Source organism: Macrotis lagotis, chromosome 1 (assembly GCF_037893015.1).
Source record: "Macrotis lagotis isolate mMagLag1 chromosome 1, bilby.v1.9.chrom.fasta, whole genome shotgun sequence".
Lineage (NCBI taxonomy): Eukaryota > Metazoa > Chordata > Mammalia > Peramelemorphia > Peramelidae > Macrotis > Macrotis lagotis.
Genome location: NC_133658.1, coordinates 867,948,907 through 867,974,987, shown reverse-complemented (window position 1 = coordinate 867,974,987; position 26,081 = coordinate 867,948,907). Strand labels below are relative to the sequence as shown.

At 42.7% G+C, this 26,081-nt stretch overlaps 1 protein-coding gene across 1 annotated transcript; it reads right to left on the bottom strand.

The window, feature by feature from the left end:
- Positions 1 to 5,015: 5,015 nt before the first annotated feature.
- Positions 5,016 to 21,273, bottom strand: FUCA1 (alpha-L-fucosidase 1). The gene is made up of 8 exons (XM_074218136.1): positions 20,878 to 21,273; positions 14,795 to 14,929; positions 12,309 to 12,446; positions 11,380 to 11,485; positions 10,123 to 10,323; positions 8,697 to 8,887; positions 7,208 to 7,307; positions 5,016 to 5,934 (listed from the first exon to the last, which is right to left on the bottom strand). The coding sequence occupies exons 1-8, from the start codon at positions 21,252 to 21,254 to the stop codon at positions 5,794 to 5,796; spliced, it is 1,389 nt and encodes a 462-aa protein (XP_074074237.1). The 5' UTR covers positions 21,255 to 21,273; the 3' UTR covers positions 5,016 to 5,793.
- Positions 21,274 to 26,081: the final 4,808 nt, after the last annotated feature.

The following is a 26,081-nucleotide window of genomic DNA, read 5'->3' as shown; positions in this document are numbered from 1 at the left end:
GCCGTGGGATCCGGGTCACGCGGCGGAGGGCGGGGCCTGCTCGCGGAGCCCCGCCCACCCCAGGCGCCCTCCCTCCCCTATTCTAGAAGCTTCCACGGGCCTTGGCGCGCCTGCCCCACGGGCCGAGCCAGCAGAAGCCGTGAATCACCTTAAATCCTGGGGCTGCCTGGCCCAACTGTGCTTACTCAAGACTTCTCCTATTTCAAAACATTGAATTAAGGAGCGGGCGAGGTCCTGCCAAGCATCTGAGGCTCCTGGCTCCCAGGCCAGTGCCCACCTTAGCTGCCCTGGCATATGCCTATGGAAAGGACAAAGAGCCAGTGAGATTTCCTATAGGGGACAGGTCTATTAGGAGCCCCTCGTTGGGGTTCGCACCACCCTAATCTTGGGGACGGTGGGTGCTGGTCTGAGGTAGAATTCACGAGACACAGGCTCCTTCTCCCCGGCGAGTTGGCATTTTATTAGATCCTGGGCTGGCACAGTTGGCAGATACTCTAGCAAAGAGGCATCCGACACATCCTCCTTTATATAGGAAAGAGGAGGGAAGAGATGCACTCCAACAGGATTGTAGGTTGGGAGGTCTGAAGTTGATGCCCTCAGGACAAACCTTCTTAATAGAGTTCTAATAACATATTGGAAAAAGTGTTTTTGGATATCAAAGAATACTCCAACATTTGACCGATCCTTGCATAAGGCTAAAAGATAACCTCATTTAGTGTATTCTGATAACAAAGTCAGAAGATCAAAGACCTTGAGAAAGAGGTAAGAGACAGGGGTTGTCCGGCCAGTCATAGTTTGATCTCCTTCCTTCGTCCTTGCTAAAACCAGAGTAGATATGAATATTAGCGAGGACCTATCCCTCTCATAAGTTATATTTCCTTCAAATTTCTATTGAAAAGAATCCCACTTAGGCTAGAGAGGGGAATACTTACAAACAAATATAGAATTTCTCTTTTTCCACAAGGTCTCTTTAACTTGTGATTTGTTGGCCCAGATAAAGGAATTTATTGGTACTATTACAAAGCTGACCAGGTAGTGCTGACACAGGCTAAGTCAACAGTTTTATGGAAAAGACCTGACAGAATGATATTTTACACACAGAGACAACATTCAGAAAAAAATTAGAAGCTGATAAGTGAGTTTTTACCAAAAGTATAAAGTTAAAGAAATATCACACATTTTTGAAGGGTTTTTTTTTTTTGACATGTGGATTCCTTAGTGATTTCTCTTTGTACATTCAGCTATTTCTGAATTAACATAATTACATTGTCAAGAGGCATATGGGAAATTCAAGGACTAGCACCTCTTGTGTGAGGGCTTGCAGATCCCTTTTCAGGATTGTTTATCTACCTTTGGTATCTACCTAGCAATGAATTCTCACCTGTGGCTCCAGGAAGCTGTAGCATTCCCAGCAGACACACCCTGTCTCAGCAAAAGAACCAGGTTGAGGGTGATCAAGCTGTCTCCCCCAGCAGAATGGATGAATGACAACAATCTGTTATAAAACCCATGAAGGTGTCTGAAGCAGGCCCTAAAGGAGCACTTAGAGCATGGTCAGACATTGAAGACACCAAGGTCATCCAACACACCCTGGGCCATTCTCTCTTTTTTTAAAATTTATTTAAGGTATTGGGGTAAAGTGACTTGTCCAAGGTCACACAGCCAGGCAATTATTAAGTGTCTGAGATCACATTTGAACTCAGGTCCTCCTGACTCCAGAGCTAGTGCTCTATCTACTGCATCACTTAGCCTATCACCAGTCTCTTGACTTTGATCTTGCCACTGGACTTCCATGACTCTGGAAAAGAGTGAAGCTGATGGCTTTGAACAACTCTGTTCACAAGCCAAGACATTTACTCATCACCCCACGATGTCATTGGTCCTCTTTCAAAAAATGAAAGACCAACAGCAACAATGGTAATAATAGACTTAGTGTGTGAAAGTGAAGTCACTACCATTGGGGATGGTGGTGGGTACCCACTGGAGAACTGTTGTGGAGGTTTTATCTTCAGAATCAATCTGTGGGATTAAGAGGAGTGGCAGGAGCAGGAGCCTCTGCCCACATTTAAATCACCAAGCCCTGTCCTCATGCTTGATGCCAAACTACATATTGCAATCTGCTCTCCCTGTGGACTCCTGTCTCACTCCTAACCCAGGCAGACATGGATCATGAGGATGAATGCATTCCCTTAATCTATCAGTCTAGTAACCACATCAAAAAATGAAATAAATTTAGTTTAGCATCACCAGGGTGTGATGTTAACTGCTGTCCTCAGCACCCACACCATTCTTTATTGTTAAGTCTAGCATTCTTTTTAGGTTTTTTTTTTTGTTTTGTTTTGCAAGGCAAATGGGGTTAAGGTTGAGTGGCTTGCCCAAGGCCACACAGCTAGGTAATTATTAAGTGTCTGAGGCAGGATTTGACTCCTGACTCCAGGGCCTTTGCTCTATCCACTGCACCACCCAGCTGCCGGAGTCTAGAATTTTGCCAGGATTGGAAGTCAAGCTTGTCAGTTTATATCTTGAAGTCTCCACTTTCTTTCTTGTTAAAAAAAAGTCTGAGCATTTGACTGTGTCCAGCCTGAACTGTGACTAGGATAAGGCTACTGAGGATTATTTTCATTTCCTAGCATCTGACACATGGTTGGCACAGGATGCCAAGTCTAGAACATTAAGCTTAAATAGGAAACTACTCTGTGGCTGTTGGGTTGCTCAAAGGGGGTTCCCCTGCACTGACTTAACTATGTTAGCCTCAGATAACTAATCCTATTCTACCAAGGGTCACTGGGTGTGCCAACTTCAGGGAGGGGGAAGATTCATTGTTTTGGTGGAAATATTTAGCATAACTGATAAGGCATTCCTTTCGAAGGTGGGCCTGATATCCAGCTCCTCCCCCATCCTGAGTTGCCCTAATTTGGGGGCCACTCCTTTCTTTAGGATCCTGCAATGTTTAAGGATCCAGTTCCAACTATATCTTTGGAAGTCTGACTCTGGGTGGAACTCCCCAATCCAGCTCCATGTAATCAGCAAAGGAAAATATTAATGTGGATGTCAACTTAATTCTGTTTTGCTTTCTTGAGGTCAACCTGGAAATTAATGTTTATCCCTTAAGACAAACTGAAAGTTAACCCAAATTTATTATTTTTAAGGCCAAACTTATCAGAATTTCTGAACTATTATTCTTGTTTTTTTTAGGTATTTTCTTTTGCCAGGCAAATGGGGTTAAGTGGCTTGCCCAAGGCCACACAGTCAGGTAATTATTAAATGTCTGAGGCTGGATGTCTGTACTCCTGACTCCAGGGTCGGTGCTCTATCCATTGTGTCACCTAGCTGCCCCCCAACTATTATTCTGCTGATGCCAACATAGGGCAGGCTAGAGAGACAGGAGGGTCAGAATGCAAATTTAAGTTTAATTTCAGAGTGAGGAAAATGACACCTGCAGATGGAAGCTTTCCCTCCTAAGGAAGGCTTTAACACAGCTAAAGGTGGGGCCACTTATATACCTGAAGGGGTTGGCCCACATTCTTAGATCTTGAGAAAGTTCTCATAGTTATGTCTTAGGATACAAATGTTATTCTTGGGAACAGTCATTGTCTGAAGTCTTGGGGGTCATGACCATCCTTCAGGGCCCAGAACCAGAGTTCTGTGTCTTGAACAGTACAGGACCTGTCAGTAATAAGGAAGCGGGATGGTGAACGTGGTGGATGGCCCTGGGAAATAAGGGGACCTAAATTACTAAATTACTTAGGGAATAGTTGGTACTAGTCTAAGTAATACATTCTGCCCTGGAAAACTGACTATCTCCAAAATATTTTGACAGTCTAGTGGAGTCCCTGGAACTAGTATCCTAGCCATTTTTTTTTTACCCCTCCTCTGGGGGACACTGTTACTTGGATTGTCCTGGCATGAATATTTGTAATTAGAGCGCAAGGGTTCATGCTGCCAGATTGTTTCTGGCTTTTTTTTAAGATTTAGCTCGGTAATCACATTAGCCAATAGTTTGCTCTGTAGTGGTGAGAATTCCTGGGTAGGGAAGGCCCTTCTTTATGGAGCCTTCGTTTCTTCATCTTTAAAATGGGGACATTAATACCTGCACTAGTTTCTTAAGAATTTTTTGGGAGAGATTATTTTGCACAGCCCAAAGCACTACAGGAATGAGCCTTGTGTGATGACATTCTGAAGTCTGCATCAGAGGCAAGACCCGATCTGCTTTCTGTCTGGGACTCTATTACAAGTTCACTTAGGAGTTTACCTCATTTAAAAAATGGAGATAGAGGCATTCCAATCACAATTCCCACTTTATGGGGGTGGAAAGTGAGGAGAGTAGAAAACTGATTTGCACAAGGTTGCCACATGAGTTAGTGGCAGAGGTAGCACCAGGACCCCAACACTTCTGCCACCCATGGGTCACTATTGACTGTCCAGCACCAGATTCTGACTTTACTATATTCAGTTTGAGGATACACTGAAGATCTCTTGCACAAAGTGATATCTGAAAAGGGACCTGCCTAGCAGAATGAAAAACACATCTTTTTTAAATGGAAAAAAGTTTATTTTTTTATTATCAGAGGCACAGACAAAAAAAAAAACATGAAACTGAATCATTTGTCCCTCAATTGCACATTTTGAAAGAGAATTTAATGGCAAGTGACATGGTGATATTTGTAGCTTTTCAGATTAGAATGCAAGCAAAAGCAAATCCTCCATGATATGGATGTCACCTAGTATCCTTTTGGTCCATTTCCCATTTCTTCCCTACCCAAGGTAGCAGGAATCCCTCTAGTTTGTTCTATGGGAACTGTCAGGATCAAGAAGTGGGAACTAGGGAACAGCCTGCTCTAGCTCTCTGCATGAACAGTCTTGGCTTTTAACAGGGTCTAGACTGGCTCTATAGAGGGACAATCTCCAGTACCCACAGTTGACAATCCTGGACACATGTATACCTTCAAGATAGAGCTTCCAACTAATTCTCTTCCCAACTATTGATTAGAATTAGAATTAATTAGAATTGGAGCTTTCTTGTTTTTTTTTGCAAGGCAATGGGGTTAAGTGGCTTGCCCAAGGCCACACAGCTAGGTAATTATTAAGTGTCTGAGGACAGATTTGAACTCAGGTCCTCCTGACTCCAGGGCCGGTGCTCTATCCACTGCGCCACCTGGCTGCCCAAGTTGCAGCTTTCTAATGGAGCCATGGTTGGTGGTCGGCATAAGTCTAAGAAATGTTAAGCCAGGACTAGCCAGGGATGCCATCCTCTTCTTGTCCCCTTGGAAAGGTGTTGCTGAAATCATAAACATTGCCCTCTAGCTGGACCCTTTCCCCCTGCTCATTCATTGTTACATTTTGCTGGGATCCTCATTTTTCAGGAAAAACTCACACTTGAGGAAGTTTCTTCAATTAGCAGCTGACATCAAACAAACTTGACATTACCTGGCCAAACCTCTTCTAATTCTATCTTCTAGTGCCTGCTAAGTCATCTGGCACAGAGTGGGGAGGCAGAGGAGAGGTCCATCCTCAATAATTTCTGAGGTCAACTATATGCAAAAGGACAGGGATACATGGAGATCTTCCTGAAAGACCTTTCTTTCATGGAGGGCAGGGCAGGTTTATAAACCAGAGGCTTGAGAAGTACCACTGAGATCAACAGGGAGCATTGTCCTTTGATTAAGACAGGTCAGAAAATCCCACCTTTGGTTAATAAGAGAGGAATCAATTTATTGCATGCTCACATCTTAGGAGCAAAAAAATCCAAATAGTAAAGAGTCATAGTCATTGGTGTGGTGTGGGACATGATCTTCACTTGACTCCCTCTAGTTTGAGGGTCCAAACTTTCATCTCTATAATATCTGGAGACAGTTGGGGCAGGTGAATAAAGAGGCCTGGGTCAATTAAGTCTTGTGACCACTCCAGAAACCCTGGAACTCCCAACATACTCACCTAGAAAAAAAGGAAAAGATAAGACAAGACATTCCCTTTATATGTAAGCAGCTCTAAGCCCCTAGAACAGAGCAGGAGAGGATGTTAGACATGATCTGGTCTTCTCCTCATCAGATAGCTAAGGAGATTGAGCCTCAGAGAGGATATGTCTTTTGTCCAAGGTTGCACAGCAAGTTCATGGCTGATGCAAGAATTAAAATCATCTGGCACATAAGACTGTGAGATATTAAGACTAAAGAGATATTAGGTGGAATTGATGAGGTTCTTTACATGTTATCTCATTTGATCTTCAGAATAATCTTGGAGAAAGTGTTATATTATCCTATTTTACAGAGGAGCAAAGAGGTTGAAAGAGCTTTAGTGACTTGCTTAGGGTCACACATTTAGTGAGTATCCAAGGCAGGATTCACTGAGGTCTTTCTGACTCAAGTCTGACTCTGCTACATCACCCAGGAGCCTCCATAGTGATGTAGTAAAGGGAGCAGCAGACTGACTGCTGAAAGATCTGGTTACGGCTCCAATACTTTTTAGCTAGGTGATCTCAGCTAAATAAAGGAGGATGCCTCTCAATCCTATAAAATGGGGGTAGCAATGCTTTAATGCTGTGTGACTTAGGGCAATTCACATCATCAGCATATATACATAAATATATGTAAACATATATTTAGGAAGAAAAAACACTAGCAAAATCAATCAATCATATAACCAAAAAAACTGACTTCTGCAAAGAAATGGGATGAGGCATTTTCTCAAATTGATGGAGAAAATTCTTTTTTTTTTAAGTTTTTTTTAAGGCAAACAGGGTTAAGTGGTTTGCCCAAGGCCACACAGCTAGGTAATTATTAAGTGTCTGAGACTGGATTTGAACCTAGGTACTCCTGACTCCAAGGCCACTGCTTTATCCACTATGCCACCTAGCCACCCCCGATAGAGAAAATTCTTAAGAAAAATTATGAACCATGCTGACAACTCTATGTCAGACTAAATGACTCCTGTAAAGTGCTGAGCATGATAGAAGTCCTTCCATCCCAGGGAACCAAGACTCATAAAGGGAGGAAAACCCAGGGAAGGGGCTCCAGAGTAGTAGTGTCAGACTCAGATTGATTCTGGGGGTTACATATTGACTTAGAAAAACCACAAATGAACACTATGTATTTTTATAAATTATAAGCAGCCTCATGAATTTGATAGCTTTGCTTGAGGGGATTTTCGAACTTTGCTAATGGTTCCAAGGCTAGAAAGCTCTTTTCACAACACTGGTAAGGCTACTTACTTTTGTCATATTTGTTGGGACAGGGGAGGTCAGTGGGAGCACTCCAGAGTGAGGCCATGAGTTGAAGAAGGCATACACAGCAGATTCCTTTGTGGTGTAACTGCAGAAGACAGTCATCACAAGTTTATTCAAATGGAACAACATATTCTGAAGCACTTATCCAGTTCAAGAGTCCATTATCTGGATTCAGTTCCTGTGAATTCAGAAGCTGATAACATTCCCCTTCAGCTTTCCTTTCTAAACAGAGCTCTTCCTTCCTCAATTTACCCAACACTTCTCCAGGTGATTACAAGGTAAACTAATCAGCAAGTTCTTTCTGTCACTTGACTGACAGAACATCTTTAGGATTCCAGAGGGCAGGAAAGGGACTTCAAATGCATTTTAGAGTTAAGAAAATGTCATCTTTCCAACTTTATTCCCAGCTTGTGTTCCATGGCCTTTGACTTGAACACCTGTCTACTCACAGGAAAAGAACAGCTAAAAGCAAATAGGATCTTGGACCAAGGGAAGAAAGCTAGTGCATCTTAAGAGGCTTTAGGTAGGAAATGAAGAAGGATGAGGAAGCTCTATAGAGACCATCAAGAGTTCAGAATTTCCCTCTGAGCCAAAGACCAGATGATGTTCTTCAAAGACCTAATGTGACTAGAAGTGATGAAGGTCATGGAACTTTCAACCCTTGGAGATTTGTTTAATCAAGCCTTCTTTTTTTTTTTTTTGCAGGGCAATGGGGTTAAGTGGCTTGCCCAAGGCCACACAGCTAGGTAATTATTAAGTGTCTGAGACCGGATTTGAACTCAGGTACTCCTGACTCCAGGGCTGGTGCTCTATCCACTGGGCCACCTAGCTGCCCCACCCTTCTCCTTTTAAAAAAAAAATATAATTTTTTTATTTGTGTATATGTGTGTATGTATATATAAAATTATCAAAGCTGAGCCTCAAAAACTCAGATCTCTTGACTTCCAATATGGTATATTCTTTCTCATATCATTCTGCCTTTGAGACATTTTTTTCCCTGTTATTTTTTAAGACTAGAACTCCTACCTAGGGAGGATAGAACAAATTCTATCAAGGGTTTTTTATTAGAGCAGGGGCTCTGATCCTGGGGTTGATGCATATGGATGCAAGTGGGATGACTGCATGCCTATTACAATATAATTGATTTCCTGTATAATCCTTGGCATAGTCATGCATTTAATAAAATGCATATTAAAATATGTAGATGCATGTTTTCTGCACTCATCTTGGAAGAGGATGGCCAGCCAAAGTTGTCCACAGCACAAAGAAAGCTAGACTGACTGCCAAAATTTGCTGATTCCTTTATGAATGTATGTTCAGAAGGGTTTAACCTGAAAATTGTTGGGCTCAGCCTCCTGGGGAAGCTATGTAGGATATAGGTTGTACTAGGTTGTGTCTGGATATAAGAGGGATCTTCATTTGGGAAAGAATAATAAACCCTGTGATCCAATCAAATGTGGAGGGGGCAACTTACAATATGGTGATGGTGGTGTTCTCAATTTGCACCCTCCATGGCGTAGAAGCATAGATTCCTTCCCCATTGGTTTTTAGCCAACTTCCTACAGTACGAAGTCTTTCTTCAAAGATGGGGACAATGATTCCATCTTTTGTTGGTCCAACATTGAGCAGATAATTGCCTCCAAGACTCACAACAAAAACTAGTTCCTGGAAAGAAGAAACAGAAGTGCCTTGACCTAGAAATTAATAAATCTTAAAAAACAACAACAAACAACAAACAGGGGCGGCTAGGTGGCGCAGTGGATAGAGCACTGGCCTTGGAGTCAAGGAGTACCTGAGTTCCAATCTGGCCTCTGACACTTAATAATTACCTAGCCCTATGGCCTTGGGCAAGCCACTTAACCCCATTGCCTTGCAAAAACTAAAAACAAACAAACAAGCAAAAAACAACAACAAACAGCCTGGGGTACATTCTCTATTTCTTAGGCCCTTAGAGATCACAGGGGTCAGAATCATATAGCAAAGTGGATTCAGCATCTCAGATTTACAATGGTCCTTAGAACACAGTAAGTTCAAGTTGGTAGGGACCTCAAGCAAACCAATTAAGCTTTTTTTACCTTCTACATGACAAGTGTGATATTGCCTGGTGGCAATACAAGTAAAAAATGACACAAGAGGAACACTTTCTAGCTATGTGAGTGATCCTGGACAAGTCACTTAACTGTTTGCCTCACTTTCCTCAGCTATCAAATGAGCAGGAGGAAGAATTATTCAGGATTTTTGCTAAGAAAACCTCATATGGGGTCATAAAGAGATGGCTACTGGACAAAAGAATGACATTATCCTTACTCAAAAGGAATTTCCACTACATTGGGGAAGATACGAAGTATGTATTGATATATACATTACAAATCCAAAATGGATGATACAGAAATATGTATAGTGGATTGGAAGGGAGGCACAGGAGTGTTCAGGCTTCATAGAGAAGAGGGTGTCAGAACTGGGAAAAAGATGCTTAGAATTCAAAAGGTCTTGAGCAGGAGCATAGAATTTCAGAACAGAGAGTCCTTAGAACTCACAATTTCTTTTTTTTTTCCCAAGGCAATGGGATTAAGTGTCTTGCCCAAGGTCACACAACTAGATAATTATTAAGTGTCTGAGGCTGGATTTGAACTCAGGCCCTCTTGACTCCGGTACTCTATCTACTATGCCACCTAACTGCACTAGGACTCACAATTTCAGAGCTAGGTAGAAGACTTTCAACACAAAATGTCAGATACCAGATAAATACAGATACCTCTTCTAACTGTACAGATGAGAAAAGCATCCCAAAGAGATCGTATAGCTAATATCTGAACCTCACTGTCTCCTGACTCCCACTGTCTCTTCACATCCTCCCTCTCCATCCTGGTTCAGGAGACCAAAGCCAAAGCAGCTCTTACCGAAATGATTTCTAAATCAGTCATAATGTCATTGCTCTTCATGTCTCGTCGATATCCCCAGGAATATTTATCAAGGGTGGTGCACATCTCCCACTTGTGTTTTGGAACAGTCGTTGGCCTGTATTTGTCCTGACAGTTAAAGTAGCCTCCGTGTTTACACCCAGTGCCTTTGCCCCATCGATCATTAACCACAATTTGATCCTAAAAATGAAGAATGGAAGAGTTGAGTCATCACTGATGGAACCCCATGGATTCCTGTGGTTATAAAATGTAACTGTAAAAGCAAATCTACTGGACTTTCTTAAACTGACTTGGCAAGGGATTCTGCTAAGTAAAGTTACAGAAGTCCCCTTCTTTACCTTGGTCCTCATATGACAAGCAAGTGCAACCCTTCACTATCTTAGCTTATCTACCTTATCCTTGTCCTTATAAGCTCTGGTATCCCAAACAGAACAAGATCCTCCAGGTGAGATCTGAAGAGGACCATAGAATAGGACTCTAACCTCCCCATTTTCAGAAGCTCAGGCCCTCATAATACAACCCAAGATCCCATTAACTTTTTCTTTCTCTCCCTCTCATATTCACTTTTCTGATCCACATGAATCCTCCAGTCTAGTGAAATCACCTAGTCCTTTTCAGAATACTTGGGTGTCTGTTCATCCTTACCCCATCTTACGCTGGTGAAGATGACATTCTATACTCAAGTGAAGGCTTGATATTCACCCCTATTCATCTCATCTTGCTAGATTCAACCCAGGGTTCTAGTCCTATAAAGATCCTTTGCTATCCTTCCGAAACTATTGGGATGCATTCTATACATGGATCATATAGATTATTTTCTATTATAGTTGTATACATGGCATTAATTTCCCCTTATCAATATAATCTGCATATAGTAGGCATTGCATGAAACATCACTGGCTAAAATGAAATGACGTTTACATTTCTAATCTATGGCCCATTCAGTGATTCTGCCCCAGAACTAAAGGGCTGTTCTGCAAGTCTCTTAAAATTACATGCTAGGGAACAATTCATCATCTGCTAAACACAATGTGATTGTACAGGAACTTGAATTCCTTACTCTTCCCCAGTTCCACATAATATTCCCATAGTAGCCTCCATCTTCCTTATTTCCTCATCCAGAATTCTTTTTTTTCTCCTGATAAATCAAGAAGGGGAAGTAAGGATATAGTTGGTTCCAAACTCTGGCTCACTACACCTTCTACTGTCACAACCGGTCATTCACCAGGCACCTACCATAACAGGGCTGTCATTGTATAGCCAGGCAAGGAACTCAGTGGAATTCCAGTAAGTGTCAGTGGCTTCCCATTCTCCATCAGACCAGATCAGGTCAGGTTTGTATCTGGAAGATATGTGGAAGGGTAACATGGCTGAGGAGTCTTTACAATCTAGAGCAGCAGTGGGGTCTAGGTGACCCAGCAGTGGACTGGCAGTCAAGACACCCAGAGTAGGTCTAACCCAGGCTTAAGCCATTTATGAAGAACCAAAAACCTCAGTAAAGGAATTCCACTGTTTAAATCTTACTACTACTCTCATCTCTAACACTAGGACTAGACCACTCTCTTGCTACATATGGCTAAAATCTTGGATGCTGAGTTTGTAGAGGGGCAGCATGTCACAGAGCTATCTTAGAATCAGGAGGATCTGGGTTTGAGTCCTGCCATACCGGACCATACTGGCCATGTGAACCTGGTAAGCTGCTTCATCTCTGCATACTCTGTAAGAAGATGCTGTCTGCCTTGGAAAGAAAGCTCTTCACTAGGAGATCCCTACACTAAGGGAGTAACATACTTGGCAAAGAAAAAGAAGAGGAGGGGGCTCTGTAACCACAGAATGCAATTCCTGAACCCATTCTCTTTTCCTAGGGCAGCACCAGCTGGCTTACTCTAGCCCTTTCATCCATAGAAACTTTTGGTGTCTTGGAGGTATAGGAAGACCTTGACCTTATTCCTTAAGTAAGGTTGTACCCAGAGCTCAAAGGAATGACTGTCCCCTAAGAGAATATTTCTGAACAACAACAAGAACAAAAACAAAAAACAACTGTCTGAACCTCCCATTTCTCTAGGCCTTTAAGGTATTTTAAGTCCCACAAGATGGGAAGAGTAGTACACATGCACCAACTCAGTTTTACAGAGTATGAAAACTGAAGGTCAGAGAGTTCTTACCTGTTCACAAGATCAATCATTTCTGGCAGGACCTTGGTACTGACAAACTTCTGGGTTGTAAAGTTGTTTTCCTTGTCAAAAAGATAGAAGGGATGAAACCACTCCAGGAGTGAATGGTACAGTCCATAACGGATATTCCTAAAAAGATAAAGCAGAAAACAGAATTACTCACAAGGAATGAAAAAAAACTTAAAAATAACTATCGAGAATTAATATTATACAATATGGAACTGACAGATTGGGGATTACAATCTGAAACAAATTTTAATTTTTTCAGTGCAGATATTTGCTGTAGTGAGTCTCACTGCAGGAATTCAATTCATTGACCACAAATATGTATTATATGATTTATTTCAAGGGTTTCTTGAATTACAAAGAAATACTTTTTAAATTTTTTTTTTAAATTTTGGGTTTTTGCAAGGCAGTGGGGTTAAGTGACTTGCCCAAGGCCACACAGCTAGGTAATTATTAAGTGTCTGAGGCTGGATTGGAACTCAGGTACTCCTGATTCCAGGGCCGGTGCTCTATCCACTGCACCACCTAGCTGCCCCACAAAGAAGTACTTTAAAGTACATAACCAAAGAAATACAGTTAAAATGCCCTTAGAGAACACTGTTAGCAATAATATTTGTCCCCTCACTTTAAGTGATCTACGCAAATTTGGACAAGTTTACAAAGTCATATAATTTTTCCATCTGTAAAAAGATCTATATTCCCAGTCTTTCATTTCTTCCCAGCTAACTCCCTCATTCTAGTGCGTTCTAGATTTTAAGAAAATGCTTCTACTCTGTTTACAAATGATTTCCTATAAGACAGTTAAGGTAGGGTCTCCATAGTGAGGAATTTAAGGTTGATGGTTCTTGCCCTCCATTAAGTTTAAATTTTGTTGTTGTGTTTAGTTGCATCAATACCATCCAAAAGTTTTCTTAGCAAAGATACTGAAGTGGTTTGCTATTTCCTTCTCTAGTGATTCAAGACAAAGAGAGATTAAATGACTTTCTCAGGGTAACACAGCTGTCTGAAGCCTGATTTGAACTCAGGTTTTCCTAACTCAAGCCTGGTACTTTATCCACTGAGCCACTTAGCAGCCTAAGTTTAAATAGCTTAGGTGTTTAGACTTCCTCCTCTCCCCACCTCCCCTTTTTTTTGGGAGGAGGGAGGTGGTTCCAAGAGGCCAGAACTATTTTCATAACAGCAAGGTATTTTAATTTTTATTATAGTAACTATTGATAGAAAAACAAAACTCATAAGACAAAATAAATCAAATAAAAACTTGGAGGTCCTCAATAATTTTTAAGATTGTAAAAGAGTCCCAAAACAAAAGTTTGAGAACATCTGATGTCCCAGATGTAAGTAGGGAGTTGCTAATGCTTTGGGGAGCAGTTCTTCAAACACCGAAGAAGGAAGGAAGCTCTGATATTTGAATCCCCTTACTCTAGCTCTAACTCAAGTTCTAATCTTTCTCAGGACAAAGGCAAAGATGGAAAGTGCCAGAAGCAGAGTGGGTATGTTATGGCAAAATCTACAAGGATCACAGAATCAAATACTCAAAAGCAACTTTTCAGCACCATTAGCCCAAGTCATCCAGGACAAGAAACTTTACTAAGACCAAGCTAATAAATAGTCGTCTAGCTTCTGAGGAAGACCTCACCTTGTGGAAGGCAGCCAATTCTATCCAGGAATACATTAACTATCTGGGCCACTGTTCACACTGATTGATGTATGCTAAGCTTTGTTTCTGATGTTCTTGTTATTCAGTCATTTCAGAAATGTTTGATTCTTTGTGACCTCACCTGAAGTTTTTTTTGGTAGAAGATACAGGTTTGGTTTTTACATTTCATTCTGTTCTCCAGCTCATTTGCCCTGAGGCAAACAGGGTTAAGTGACTTGCCCAGGGTCAGCTAGTGTCAGGTCAGATTTGAACTTAGGAAGATGAGTTTTCCTGACTTCAGATCTGGTACTCCATCCACTGTACCTACTAGCGGCCCAGTCCATGAAACCCTCAACTATTGTCTAGGGGCAGCTAGGTGGCGAAGTGGATAGAGCACTGGCCCTGGACACAGGAGGACCTGAGTTCAAATACCGCCTTAGACATTTAATAACCTAGCTGAGTGACCTTAGGCAAATCACTTAACCCCATTGCCTTACAAAAACAAAAACAAACAGTATGCCTCCAAACACTTCCAGAAAAGTAGGATCTGATCATAGAGCCTGGGAATAATAATAGTGGGGGACAATCAGACCATGATGCAGAGTATGATTGTTTTTAGTTAATTTTTTTCAATTATATGTAGAGATAGTTTTCAATATTCATTTTTGTTAAGTTTTATCCTCCTCCTTCCTCCAAGCAAATCTCTGATGTAGATTATAGAAGCTGTATTATCTTTAGTTACTTGGGAAAGCCAAGGGGACAAGATGAGAAAATCTGCAAGAGACTGGAGTCAGCAAAGGGGAATCCAGGGCTAATAAAAAACAAATGCACTCACTTCTTTCGAAGGGCAGTTCCTAGTTCACCCACTAGATCTCGGTGTGGTCCCACATCCATAGAATTCCAGTTCCAAGATGTAGGACTGGGCCAGAGTGTATAGCCTTCATGATGCTTGCTGGTCAGGACCACATATCTGTGGAAGTCAAAGCCAGATATATACCCAGTTATGTATATACCACTTCAAGTGAAATGCAAACATTTTTACCTTTATATCTCCAGGGGCTGGCATACAGAAATAGAAGGTGCTAAATAAATGCTTAGCAAATGGAATGTGAACAAAAGAAGAGGCTACCAGCAATTTGTGGTTTCTTCTCTGGCCTTCATGTTGTGGAAAGCTTAATTCTACACACATTGTTAGGGTTCCTATAGAGTTGCAGGTCAGAGTTGGGGGTCACCTCCATCTGGTAGGGCAACAATATAGCTGACAAGTAGTTTTCCAGGTTCTGCTGAAGGTCTCCAGGCAGGGGGAAGTAGTAGGCAGACAGACCAGGCCGTTTGTGGATGGCTCTCAGGGTAGGGAAATTTTTTCCCAAATCTGCCTCACAATAATTCCTACCTTATGTGTAATTGGGGAAAAAATAAATTTTGTATTAGAAATTAAAAAAAATTCTGCCTTAACAGAATGTTTGTCTTTCTACTTTATAAGGGGAACAGTATCTTCCTTAAAGATTCTCAACAATGGTGGCTTTAAAAGGAACTTCTGGGTTTGCTGGTGGGAGAACATCTGGACAAAGGAAGGTTCTGGGGCCCTTCATAGAGAACTTCCCCTTCTGTGCTTGGGACATAAACCTGGGCTCCTAAAGGCAGACTCAGTAACTGAGACCCAAGAGATGATTGGTCCTTTAAAGTTGGTGAGGCTTCAAGGAGACCACAGTAACATTTCTGTTAACTGGAACCAGCCTGAGAGCTCATCATGAGAAAACCAGCATTAGGTGATAGCAGGAAGGAATGCAGTCTAAATGGGGAAAGGGAATGTTCACCCCAAGGAAAATGTAGGCTTTTCAAATTCTCAAAATTATCTTTGAGACTTAAGAATGTCTGATGGTCAAGGAGAAGGTGACTATTTCAGTCTTTAAATTTTGTGATGGCATCCCCAAGGTGGGAGCTGTCCTGAACTCTCTACTAACTTGCTGGGGGAGGCAAAGGGGGTGTAGTGGGGGAATTAAAATTATTCTATATCATCTAATAACTGGTTCTATTCTGTGTAACTGCCCCATTTTGTATAATTGCTCTACATTTTCTTCAGCCTCGAGTTAAGCTTAGGAATTCTGCCTTCCTTTGGGAGTTAGTTTAAAGATGGGGTTGAAAAGAAAACTTGTTACTAGTCATGTACTTAGCCCCTGGGACACCTGCTTCTGGTCTGCATGCCTCAACCAATTGAACTTGGTGCCATTCTCCTAAAGCAGAGCTATCCAATCTTACTTTGAACATTTTTTTTATTGAAACTATAGACAATATTTTCATTTGCCATTTTAGTGAGAACTCTAGTAGCTTGACTTTGGTTACTAAAGCATTCAGTAAACCCACAGCAGGGCTGCAGCACTGCTTTGGACAGCCCTCCCCAAAAGATATGTCTCAGGCCTTGACTGTTCTGTAGTTACAGGAGATTTCATCTCCTCAAAAGGTCAGCAAGCTTGGGAATATTGATCTCCTAAACAAGATTACAAGAGGTAGATGAATTCCTTAAAATAATGAACCTTCCTTACATGTTGGAGAGGAGCATGATTAGTCACAGTTGAAGGCCAATCTACTTTTCTTACTGTAGCCAACTCTAATGTTCCTAGATCTCTTTCTTTCCTGTGTGTCAATAAAGAGGGTTTCCATCACTGTCACCTTCCCCTCCCCTTCACTGAACAGGTCAATTGAGGTGTTAAGTCTGACTTGTTTTGTTAACAATTATAGGTGTGTGTCATTCTTAATAAACTGATTTGCTTGGAATATATACTTCAGTTGACTTTTATTGAATTTCCTAATGACATGGATTAGAACTGAGTGTTTACCAGCTCTCCCCTCAGTTGTCATCTGTTCCTTTTAGCACTTTATCTACCTTGAAAAGACAAATCTAGAGTTGGCAGTTACTGTTTCTCTTTGTAGAAAAAGCAATGTGGAAGCCTAGGAAGAATCCTGGATACCAGGAGCATAAAGCTAGTCATTCTGGGCCTGGATGGCTGTAACTTTGGCTGACTTTGTACAAAGTCCTTAACTTTATTGGGCCCTTAATACTTCATCTATGAAAGAAGGAAGCTGGCCTAGCTGGTCTTAGTGACCCCTTCCATCCCTAAGAGAATAAGACCAAACTGAATATAACTAGGGAATAGAAGCATGAGCTATGAAGGAAAACCATCCTTCTTGATTTTCTTTTCAAAAGGTCTTATGGTGGAAGGTTATTTGGAGGACAGGAGATCCTATACATTTATTGCATTAAACAAGAAGTTCTTAACCTGGTCTATGTGGACTTGGTTTTTAAAAATAATTTTGACAAATATATTTTAATAACTGGTCTATTTTGAAATCCTATTTTGTGGATTTAAAAAATTATTGTAGGGTGGCTAGGTGGTGCAGCGGATAGAGTGCCGGCCATGGAGTCAGGAGGACCTGAGTTCAAATTTGGCCTCACTTAATAATTACCTAGCTGTGTGACCTTGCGCAAGTCACTTAACCCAATTGCCTTAAATAAATAAAATTAAAAAAAATATTGTGAGAAGAGGTCCATTGGCTTCACCAGTTTGACAAAGGGCCCAGGACACAAAAAAAGATTAAAAACCCTTCTTCTAAATTTATGCAAGAATGACAGTTGGCATTTATAAATGGATTTAAACCTTGCAAAACACATTTATGTATCTTTTCATGAGCATGATTAGATAATATTCAATTTTACAATACAGATAAATAAACCAAGGCAGAAAGAAATGACTTGGTGAAGTACAGAGTTAAGTAAATGACAAGGGCAAGATTGGGAAAAAGGGCATTCTCAGACTCTTCCCCTGCCCCCCCTTCAGTCCAAAATTTTATCCACCAGGTCATACTATCTCTCAGTAGAAGAGAAGATGAAAAGGCATAAAGATGTTTGGAGTCAGTGCCTGGGAGTAAATCTCAGGCTTGGAACTTTGAGAAGGTCATTTAACCGCTACATGCCTCAGTTTTTTCATTTGTAAAATGACAAGGTTGGGCCAGATGAGGTTGCTTCATTTCTCATTTGTAGACTGGATCAAGGGCCAGGGTAGGGAAGAAATTTAAGACACATCCCAAACATTACAAAATTTCATTAAGCTAGCTTCCGGGTCACATAAATGGTCAGTTCTATGTGAATGTGGATCATTTTAAATGATATGAGAAATATGAGCAACTTTCTAATATGTGACGATGTGAACAGCTGCCTGAGGCTGTCACTGTATGAAGAGATCACTGAAGGATTTTTTATTATGTTTTATAGACAAGTAGACTAGGGAGTGTTCAGAAAAGCACAGAAATTAGGAGCAAAGGATTCAAATCCCATTCTTGCAAGGAGGAGGAAAATCAGGGAGAGGACATAGTAAAGGACTAAGGACCAGAGAGAGCAGCCTGGTTCAAGTCCAACCTTCCACACTGATGGCTTTCTGACTCTCTTACAATCTTCATCTCTGCCACCTGGCCTTTCAGTTTAGTACCTTCCATCTATTGATTTTTTCCTATTTATCTTGTATATAACTTAACTGTATGGAGTGGTTCATATTCTGTGTTTTATACACACACACATACAAACACACATAATAAGGACAATAAAGACACTGTCTGGTCCATTGTAGGTGCTTATACACGGTTAATGACTATCAGGTTGACTTAACCTTGCAAGTATCTATAGGCAAAACTAATAACTATTTGCCAATTGGAGGGGATTTGAGGAGCCATTGAATCTACCCTAAGAGAAGGGATTCTTAGTTCTTAATCTGAGATTAATCTGGATTCAAATAAAAGGTAGCTTCATTCTAATATAGTTTCCTTAGTAATCCTATGGACTTTACAATCTGCATCTAAATACACTCTAAGAAGCTATCTGCAAGTTTTACCAGATTGCCAAAAGGGTCCATGACATAAAGAAGTGTAAAAATCCTGCTAAGTCATTTCTTTTCTATCCTTACTATAACCAGCTGCAGCTCATAGATTTCCAAGGCTGGGGACTCACCCTCCCTTGGGGCAGCCCTTTCCCTGTCTGCACAGTTCATGAATTAATAGCGAGTGACTTTCCTGATCTTAAGCACAAACTGATTTCTTTGAAACTTCAACCCTTTTATTAAACCAAACAGTCTGCTCCATGAAGGACCCCATCATATATGAGAACACAGCTATCAAGTATATCGGCTGGCCTCAATGTCTGGCCCTGCCCAGTTCAATTCTTCCATCTGCTCCATGAGGGACCCCATCATATATGAGAACAAAGCCATCAAGTAAATCAGTTGGCCTCAATGTCTGGCCCTGCCCAGTTCAATTCTTCCAACTGATCCCCATATGGTTTGGGCTCAAAGCCTGGCTGCCTTCCTGGACCCTCTCCAGTTTCTCCACACCCAATGTGAGCTTTACAATAACCTTAAGGAATAAGTTTCTTTTTTTCCCCTATTTTATAACAGCATAAGGAAATAAAAGTTCAGAGACAAAGAAACTTGCTGGCTTCATGACTGATTAAGTCACCTCTTTGACAGCCAAAGCAATTATTAAGCATGTACTGTATGACAAGCACTGTGTGAAGTGTTGAGGATACAAAGAAAAGTAGTCCCTTCCATTTAGGAGTTTACAGTCATTAAACAAAGACAGTCCCTCCCATTTAGGAGCTTACAGGTTTATGGGGGAGACAACATGGAAATAACTCTGTACAACTCTAGACAGGGATAAGTTGGAGATCACAGAGGGAAGGTGCTATTGTATCATTAAGGGGGGGACCAGGAAAGGCTATTCAGTTTACTCATGGGTCACATGATGGGCTCACAGTGGCTCTCAGGATTCTATAACTTAAAGATGTGGACGGCATCAACTTCTGCCCAGTTTTCCTCAGTTCATCTTTCTACTGCAGGAGCGAAGCCCTCATCCTTCTTTGGTAAAAGAACACAGAAAGAAAAGGGGAAATGGAACTAAGTTGAGAGAGGAAGGTGTCCAGAATAGCCAAAAGAGAGAACTCTGGTGGGAGTGGGGGAGGGAAGAGAATCAAGGAGAGAAGTAAAGGCTAGAATAGTCTAGGGAGTCTACAAAAGCGGGAGAAGGTGGGATTATGCCCTTGAGGTGTCACTTCTGGAGCGGGAGCTGTATTTTTGTTTCCTTACTAGTAAATTTAAGAGTGTAACCTCTTTGATTACCCAGGAACAGATCCCTTTTAGTTCTGGATCTATGAAGAAAAACCTGAAGCTAAGAGGTGGGGTGCTCCCAAAAGGAGTCAGAGCCAAGCTCCTCGGGGCCCCAAGCTATCTCCTAACTAGATCTCAGGTACATCCCCAGAAGCAGGTACAGAGAGAGGAGCATCAAAGAGCACCCAAGGGCCTGCGGCTACTTCCCTTCTCTAAGCCTCAGTAACTTCATTTGTCAACTGGGGGCAACCACACTTCTCCACCTCCGCCCCGGGGCGCTGTTGCTCTCAGGTGTGTCCAGTTCTTCCGGACACCATCTTTTCTCCGCAAAGATCCTGAAGTGACTTCACTCCCTTCATTGTACGGATGAGGAAACTGAGGCAAACAGGGTCACCCGGCTGGGAAGAGCCGAGGCCATGTCAGATCAGGACCGGGGGAGCTCTAGGCTTCCGGCCCCTAAGCCCTTATGTTTTCCGGGTGCTGCCGAGGGCGGAGTCTTGGACTTGGGATCCAGAGACCCGAGTTCCAGCCCAGGACCTGTCATTCACTGGGGACCCCCTCCCCCCCCCCGGCATCCTCAGCCTTCTTATCCGAGCGAAGCCGGGGATCGGGCGGGGATCTCTGTCAGGCGCCCCGGCCCCGGCCCCGGCCTCGGCCCCGCGCCGCCGCCTCACCTGGCCCCGGCCCCGGCCCCGGCCCCGCGCCGCCTCACCTGGCCCCGGTCCCGGCCCCGGTCCTGGCCCCAGGCCCCGGCCCCGCGCCGCCTCACCTGGCCCCGGACGCCTCGAACAGGTCGGCCCACCGCGCGGGGTCGTAGAAGCTGGCCCCGAACTGGGGGCCGAAGTCCGGGTAGGCGAAGCCCGGCGGGTAGTGCAGCTTCATGAAGGCTTCGTACATGGGCTCGTGCCGGCCCTGCCAGTGCCACCAGAACCACTCGCTGCCCCAGGCGGGCACCGAGAACACGCCCCAGTGCACGAACACGCCGAACTTGGCCTCGTCGAACCAGGCGGGCAGCGGCCGCGCGTCCAGGCTCTCCCAGTCCGGCCTGTAGCGGGGGGAGGCCGCGGCCAGGGCCGCCAGCAGCGCCAGCCCCGGCGCCCCCCACCCGCCGCGGAGCCGCGCCGCCCGGGCCCCGAGAGAAGCCATGGCGCGGCTCGGCGTCCGACTGGGGCCGGGCCCGCCGCGGCGGCCGAGCGAGGCCCCATCCCGGGCCCGGCCTCCCCTCCGCCGTCACAGCCTCAGGGGCGGGATCGGCTCCGCCCCCAAGGGGGCCGGCGCTGCGGGCTCGGGCGGGAAGACCGAGCGGCACCTCCGAGCTGGGCCTGGTCCCCATCCTCTGGGCCGGGTCCCCCGGCCGAAGGCCGTGCCCTGGCCCGCTTTCCCCGTGTGCGCCCGCGGCCGGCTCCGTGGGCCGGAGAACCGGCCTGGGAGAAGCCTGGCGCCCCCCGCCTTCCCACCTGGCACCGTGTGCCGCCCCAGCGGCGGCCCTCCCTGGGCACCAGCCCCAGCCCCGAGCGCGCCGGACGCGGCCACCGGGCCCACGGCCAGGTTCGCCCGGACCGGGGCCGAGCTCGCCGAGGCCGGCAGGAGCGGAGCCGCGGAGACGGCGCTCCCGGGCGGCCTCCAATGCGCCGGGGCGGACCAGGCCGGCTGGCGGGCTCCGCCCTCCTGCCCACCGATTGGCTGAGGGGGGAGGCCGCGCTCTCGTGGCTCCGCCCTCCCACTCACTGATTGGCCAAGGAGTGGCAGCCTCTTAATCCGCCGCCCACGTTATTTAGAAACTGGGAGACCGGGGATAAGAATGAAGATTAATCTTGGTGCTTTGATGCTAATTCAACTTTTGTTAGGGATGGTCCGAGCAAATAGGATCCGCTTACATCCTGCTTCAATGCCTGCTTTTCTCTCCTAAACGCTAGAGACTTATTAGTTGACAAACTATTTTTTTTTGTTTTTTTAGTTTTTGCAAGGCAGTGGGGTTAAGTGACTTGCCCAAGGCCACACAGCTAGGTCATTATTATTAAGTGTCTGAGACCGAATTTGAACTCAGGTCCTCCTTACCCCAGGGTCGGTGCTCTATCCACTGCGCCACCTAGCCGCCCCTAGTTGACAAACTATTAAAAACCTTAGTTTAAAAGACCAAGATCTCCCCTGCATCCAGGGCCAGCTCCAGTCACCTGATTCATATCTGGACCCAGATGGCTCTGGAGGAGAAAGGGAGGCTGGTGACTTTGCACAGTTTCTCCCCCATCCCCACCCCAATCCTCACTTAAATCCAACTCACCTGTCATGGCATCACCTCCTTGGTTAAGGTCTTTGAGAACAAAGGACAATCCTTAACAATAAACAATAACAGAGATTCCATAGATCTGACAGATAAACTCTTTCTGGCTGTCTGAATTTGCTCTTGGTTATCACCTTTACGTCTAAATCATGTATCCATTTTGACCTTATTTTGGTTTTGGTGTAAGGTCTTGGTCTATACCTTGCACCTGCCATATTGTTTTCAAGTTTTCCCAGCAGTTTTTTGTAAAATAGTGAATTTTTATTCCAGAAGCTGAGGTCTTTGGCTTTACTGAACACTTGGTCACTATGGTCATTTATTATTATTATTTTTGTATATCTAATCTATGCCATTGATTCACCCTATTTTTTTAGCCAGTATCAGATAATTTTGATGATAATATAGTTTGAGATCTGGTACTACTAGATCCCTTTCCTTCCCATTTTATAGATTGGAAGACTAAAGCAGATAGGAATATTGGGTAGGAATATTGCTTCAATTTGAACTCAGTTCTTCCTGAGTTCAGGTCTAGCTCTCTGTCCACTGAACTATTTAGAGATGATAAAACAGCTATTTCAATTCCTAGGATTAACTCAACATTAAGGTTACTATCTCTTTAATTTATTAACAATGTAAACAGTGATGACACAAAGACATAAAAATTGACTATAAGATTTTAAGTGTAAGGTCCCAGATAGAATCATCTCTAATGATCACTATGGAAGATGATTCTTACTTCTGGAAACACAGTTCCACAATTGAGTTCGCTCAAGATATCAGGCAAGGTGTCTTTTCACAAAATATAGGTTCAAACAGTTCCATTTAAGACAGCAGATCTTTTTTTGTTAGTTTTTTTTTTTTTGCAAGGCAAATAGGGTTAAGTGGATTGCCCAAGGCCACACAGCTAGGTATTTATTAAGTGTTTGAGAACCCAGGTACTCCTGACTCCAGAGCCTGTGCTTTATCCACTGTGCCACCTAGCCACCCCTGACAGGAGATCTTTCAATTTTTTTTCTCTCATTTCTCCAACTTCTTTTCAGACATAACAGCAAAGTAATTTCATCAGCTTTTCTCAAGGTCTCAGTCTTAGGAATTGCCCTTTGTAATGTTACTTTTCAAAGTAAGTTACCAATTTCCTCCTAATCCTTTTGTCTTCATATTTTCTGTCAGACTATTTCTATTAACTTCTCTCAGTTTCTAAAAAAAAGCTGCCAGTTCTAACTACAATAATAGTAACTACTTCCTACCTGATAAGGGTCCATCTAGCCTCTGCTTGAAAATCAAGAAGGGGGTGGAGATTCTACTATCTTTTGAGGTTAAACCAGTTTTGAACATCATTGATTATTAGATTTTTTTGGAAGTCTAAATATTCTTCAGCAGTTTCTTCCTAAGACTCCTGTTCCTGCCATCTGAGGACAAACAAAACAAATCTAATTCCTCCCCCACCTGAAAGCCCCCTTAGATATCTGAAAACAGGTATTATATTTCCTCCCAAGTCTTCTCTTTGCATACAGTAGTAGTTCTGATTTCTCTAGAGCCCAGATGAGTGACTTTAATTTTTTATTTCCCACAGGAGAAAAGGAAAAGCCCAGGACTTCAGGAAATGACATGGCAAATTTGAGGACATTTTTGAAGCTCCTTGAAATAAAAATGGGGTAGCAAAACAGAGAACCACATCTACTGTTGATTGCAATGGGAAAAATGGTTATTTCTTCCTTATAGAGGAGTTAGTTTTGAGATGTCTAATGATTCCTAAGTTTAACTTCACAAATAGTGGTATTCATGTGAATTTAGAAAAGTTGCTGGAATCATGTAGAAACCTTTAGAAAACTTAACAAGTAAGACTTTGGATTTGATAAATACATTTATTTATTATATATCTATGCTCTGAATGAGCTGGTCCCATACCCAGTAGCTATGATAGTCAAAGTGAAGGCAGAGTCATAATAATGAAGTGAGTTAGCATTTTTGCCCTTCTTAACCTAACCCTAGCTTCTCCACAACAATCTAGAAAAGATATGCTGAATTCTGATCAGCAGAGTCAAGGAAAAGTCACATTGATTCATTTTTCCAATCCAGGGCAGTTCAGGAAGATAGAAAATAGGGCCAGGAATGGAGTCCAATAGCAGTAGAGAAAGGGCTACAGACTATGCAGATTTTTGTTTGATTGGTTTGGATCTGTCTCCACAATGACACATTCACTCTGGCTTGTCTTTAAACAAGAATTTAATAATAATATACTTATAACCCAAGAGATATGATTACTTATATGTACCAGGGACTCCCGAATTAGCATTGGGAACAGAAATGGGGGCCAGCTAGGAGCTTCACCACTCAAAACCCAGTTCCAAACAGTTTAGGGCAGAGAGGAGCAGTTATGGACACAAATGAGAGAGGCCCCTACAGTATATAGAGCAAGCAATGAGTTCCAAAAACTTAACTATGTGTCTCTGAAATCATGAGCAGAAAGGGACTCAGTTCTAACCTTTAGTCCTTCACACAAGCCTTCCAATACCAATGGGGAGAACTAGTAGTTCAGTTGCTCTGAATCTGCAGAACCTTCCAGTGGGCTAACAGTGTTTGAGTCCATCAGCAGTCTACTGAAACTGAATCATACACAATCCAAACCTGGGTCAGGAACTTCCAGAGCTCAGACTAGGAAGACAGTGAGCAGCCCTCTACCTGGATCTTAGAACGTTGGAAGCACCAAAAACATGTAGGCCCACAGCCTGAGCTGTGAAAACAGCAAAAAGCCATAAAAGATATAGTCGTCCTTCAGTATCAGAGAAGACCACCTAAGACATGAGGAGCATGATTTCATGCCTGCCATAAGATTGATTAAAATGAGGGCATGTTATGGAAAGATGCCATTCTCACTAACCATTGGTGATTGATAAGGATCTTGACCTTTTACAATCAAGCCTTTCCCATATCACTGAGGCTCTTTAACAGTGGGGTATCATCAGGTGACAAACTTTCGACATTAGGGTAAAGTTAGCCTGTTTCTCAATGGTCTATTTGACTTTGCAACCATATTCCCCAAGAATGAAAGTCGACAGTTTGAAGATGATCTGATGCCAACAGTAATCCTAGTCTTCATTCCCACGAGGAAACCAACATCTAAAAGACTGAAGCTCAGTTCAGAGTTCATCCCCTGCCTCTTCTTGCCATTCTGCCCCCCTGAAAATATAGAGTCCAAAGTCAAGAAACAGATTTGAAGAATAAGCAGACAAAAAAACCTGACCATAAAAAACTACTATGGTAACAAGAAAATTCAGACATAAACAGAAAACAATGATGTGAAATTATCTATTAGCAATGCTTCAAACTAGAATGCAGATTGAACAAAAATTCTTAGAAGAATTAAAGGACAGATTTTTTTAAAAGAAAAAAATCATCTAAAAAATAAAAGTGATAGAGAGAAAAATGGAAAAAGAAATTAAAGGTATACAAGAAAATTATATTTACAAAAAGAGAATTAACAGCTTTGTGAAAGAGACACAAAATAACTCTTTAAAAATCAGAATCGACCAAATGGTAAAAGAGGCACAACACTTCACTGAAAAAAAAATTACTCCTTAAAAACAGGAAATGGCCAAATGGAGTTTAATGGCTATATCATCAAGAAATAATAAAACAAAATCAAAAGTCTGGAAAAAATAGAAAAAAATGATAAATATAGGAAAAACACT

Bases quoted from the DNA above. Each gene is read 5' to 3' on its own strand.
- FUCA1 (XM_074218136.1), bottom strand. From the start codon at position 21,254: ATGGCTTCTCTCGGGGCCCGGGCGGCGCGGCTCCGCGGCGGGTGGGGG. The intron at 14,930-20,877 runs GTGAGGCGGCGC...TGACTTCCACAG, and splicing joins TTCGAGGCGTCCGGGGCCAG to ATATGTGGTCCTGACCAGCA. The intron at 7,308-8,696 runs GTAAGTTGCCCC...TGTCTTCTGCAG, and splicing joins AACACCACCATCACCATATT to TTACACCACAAAGGAATCTG.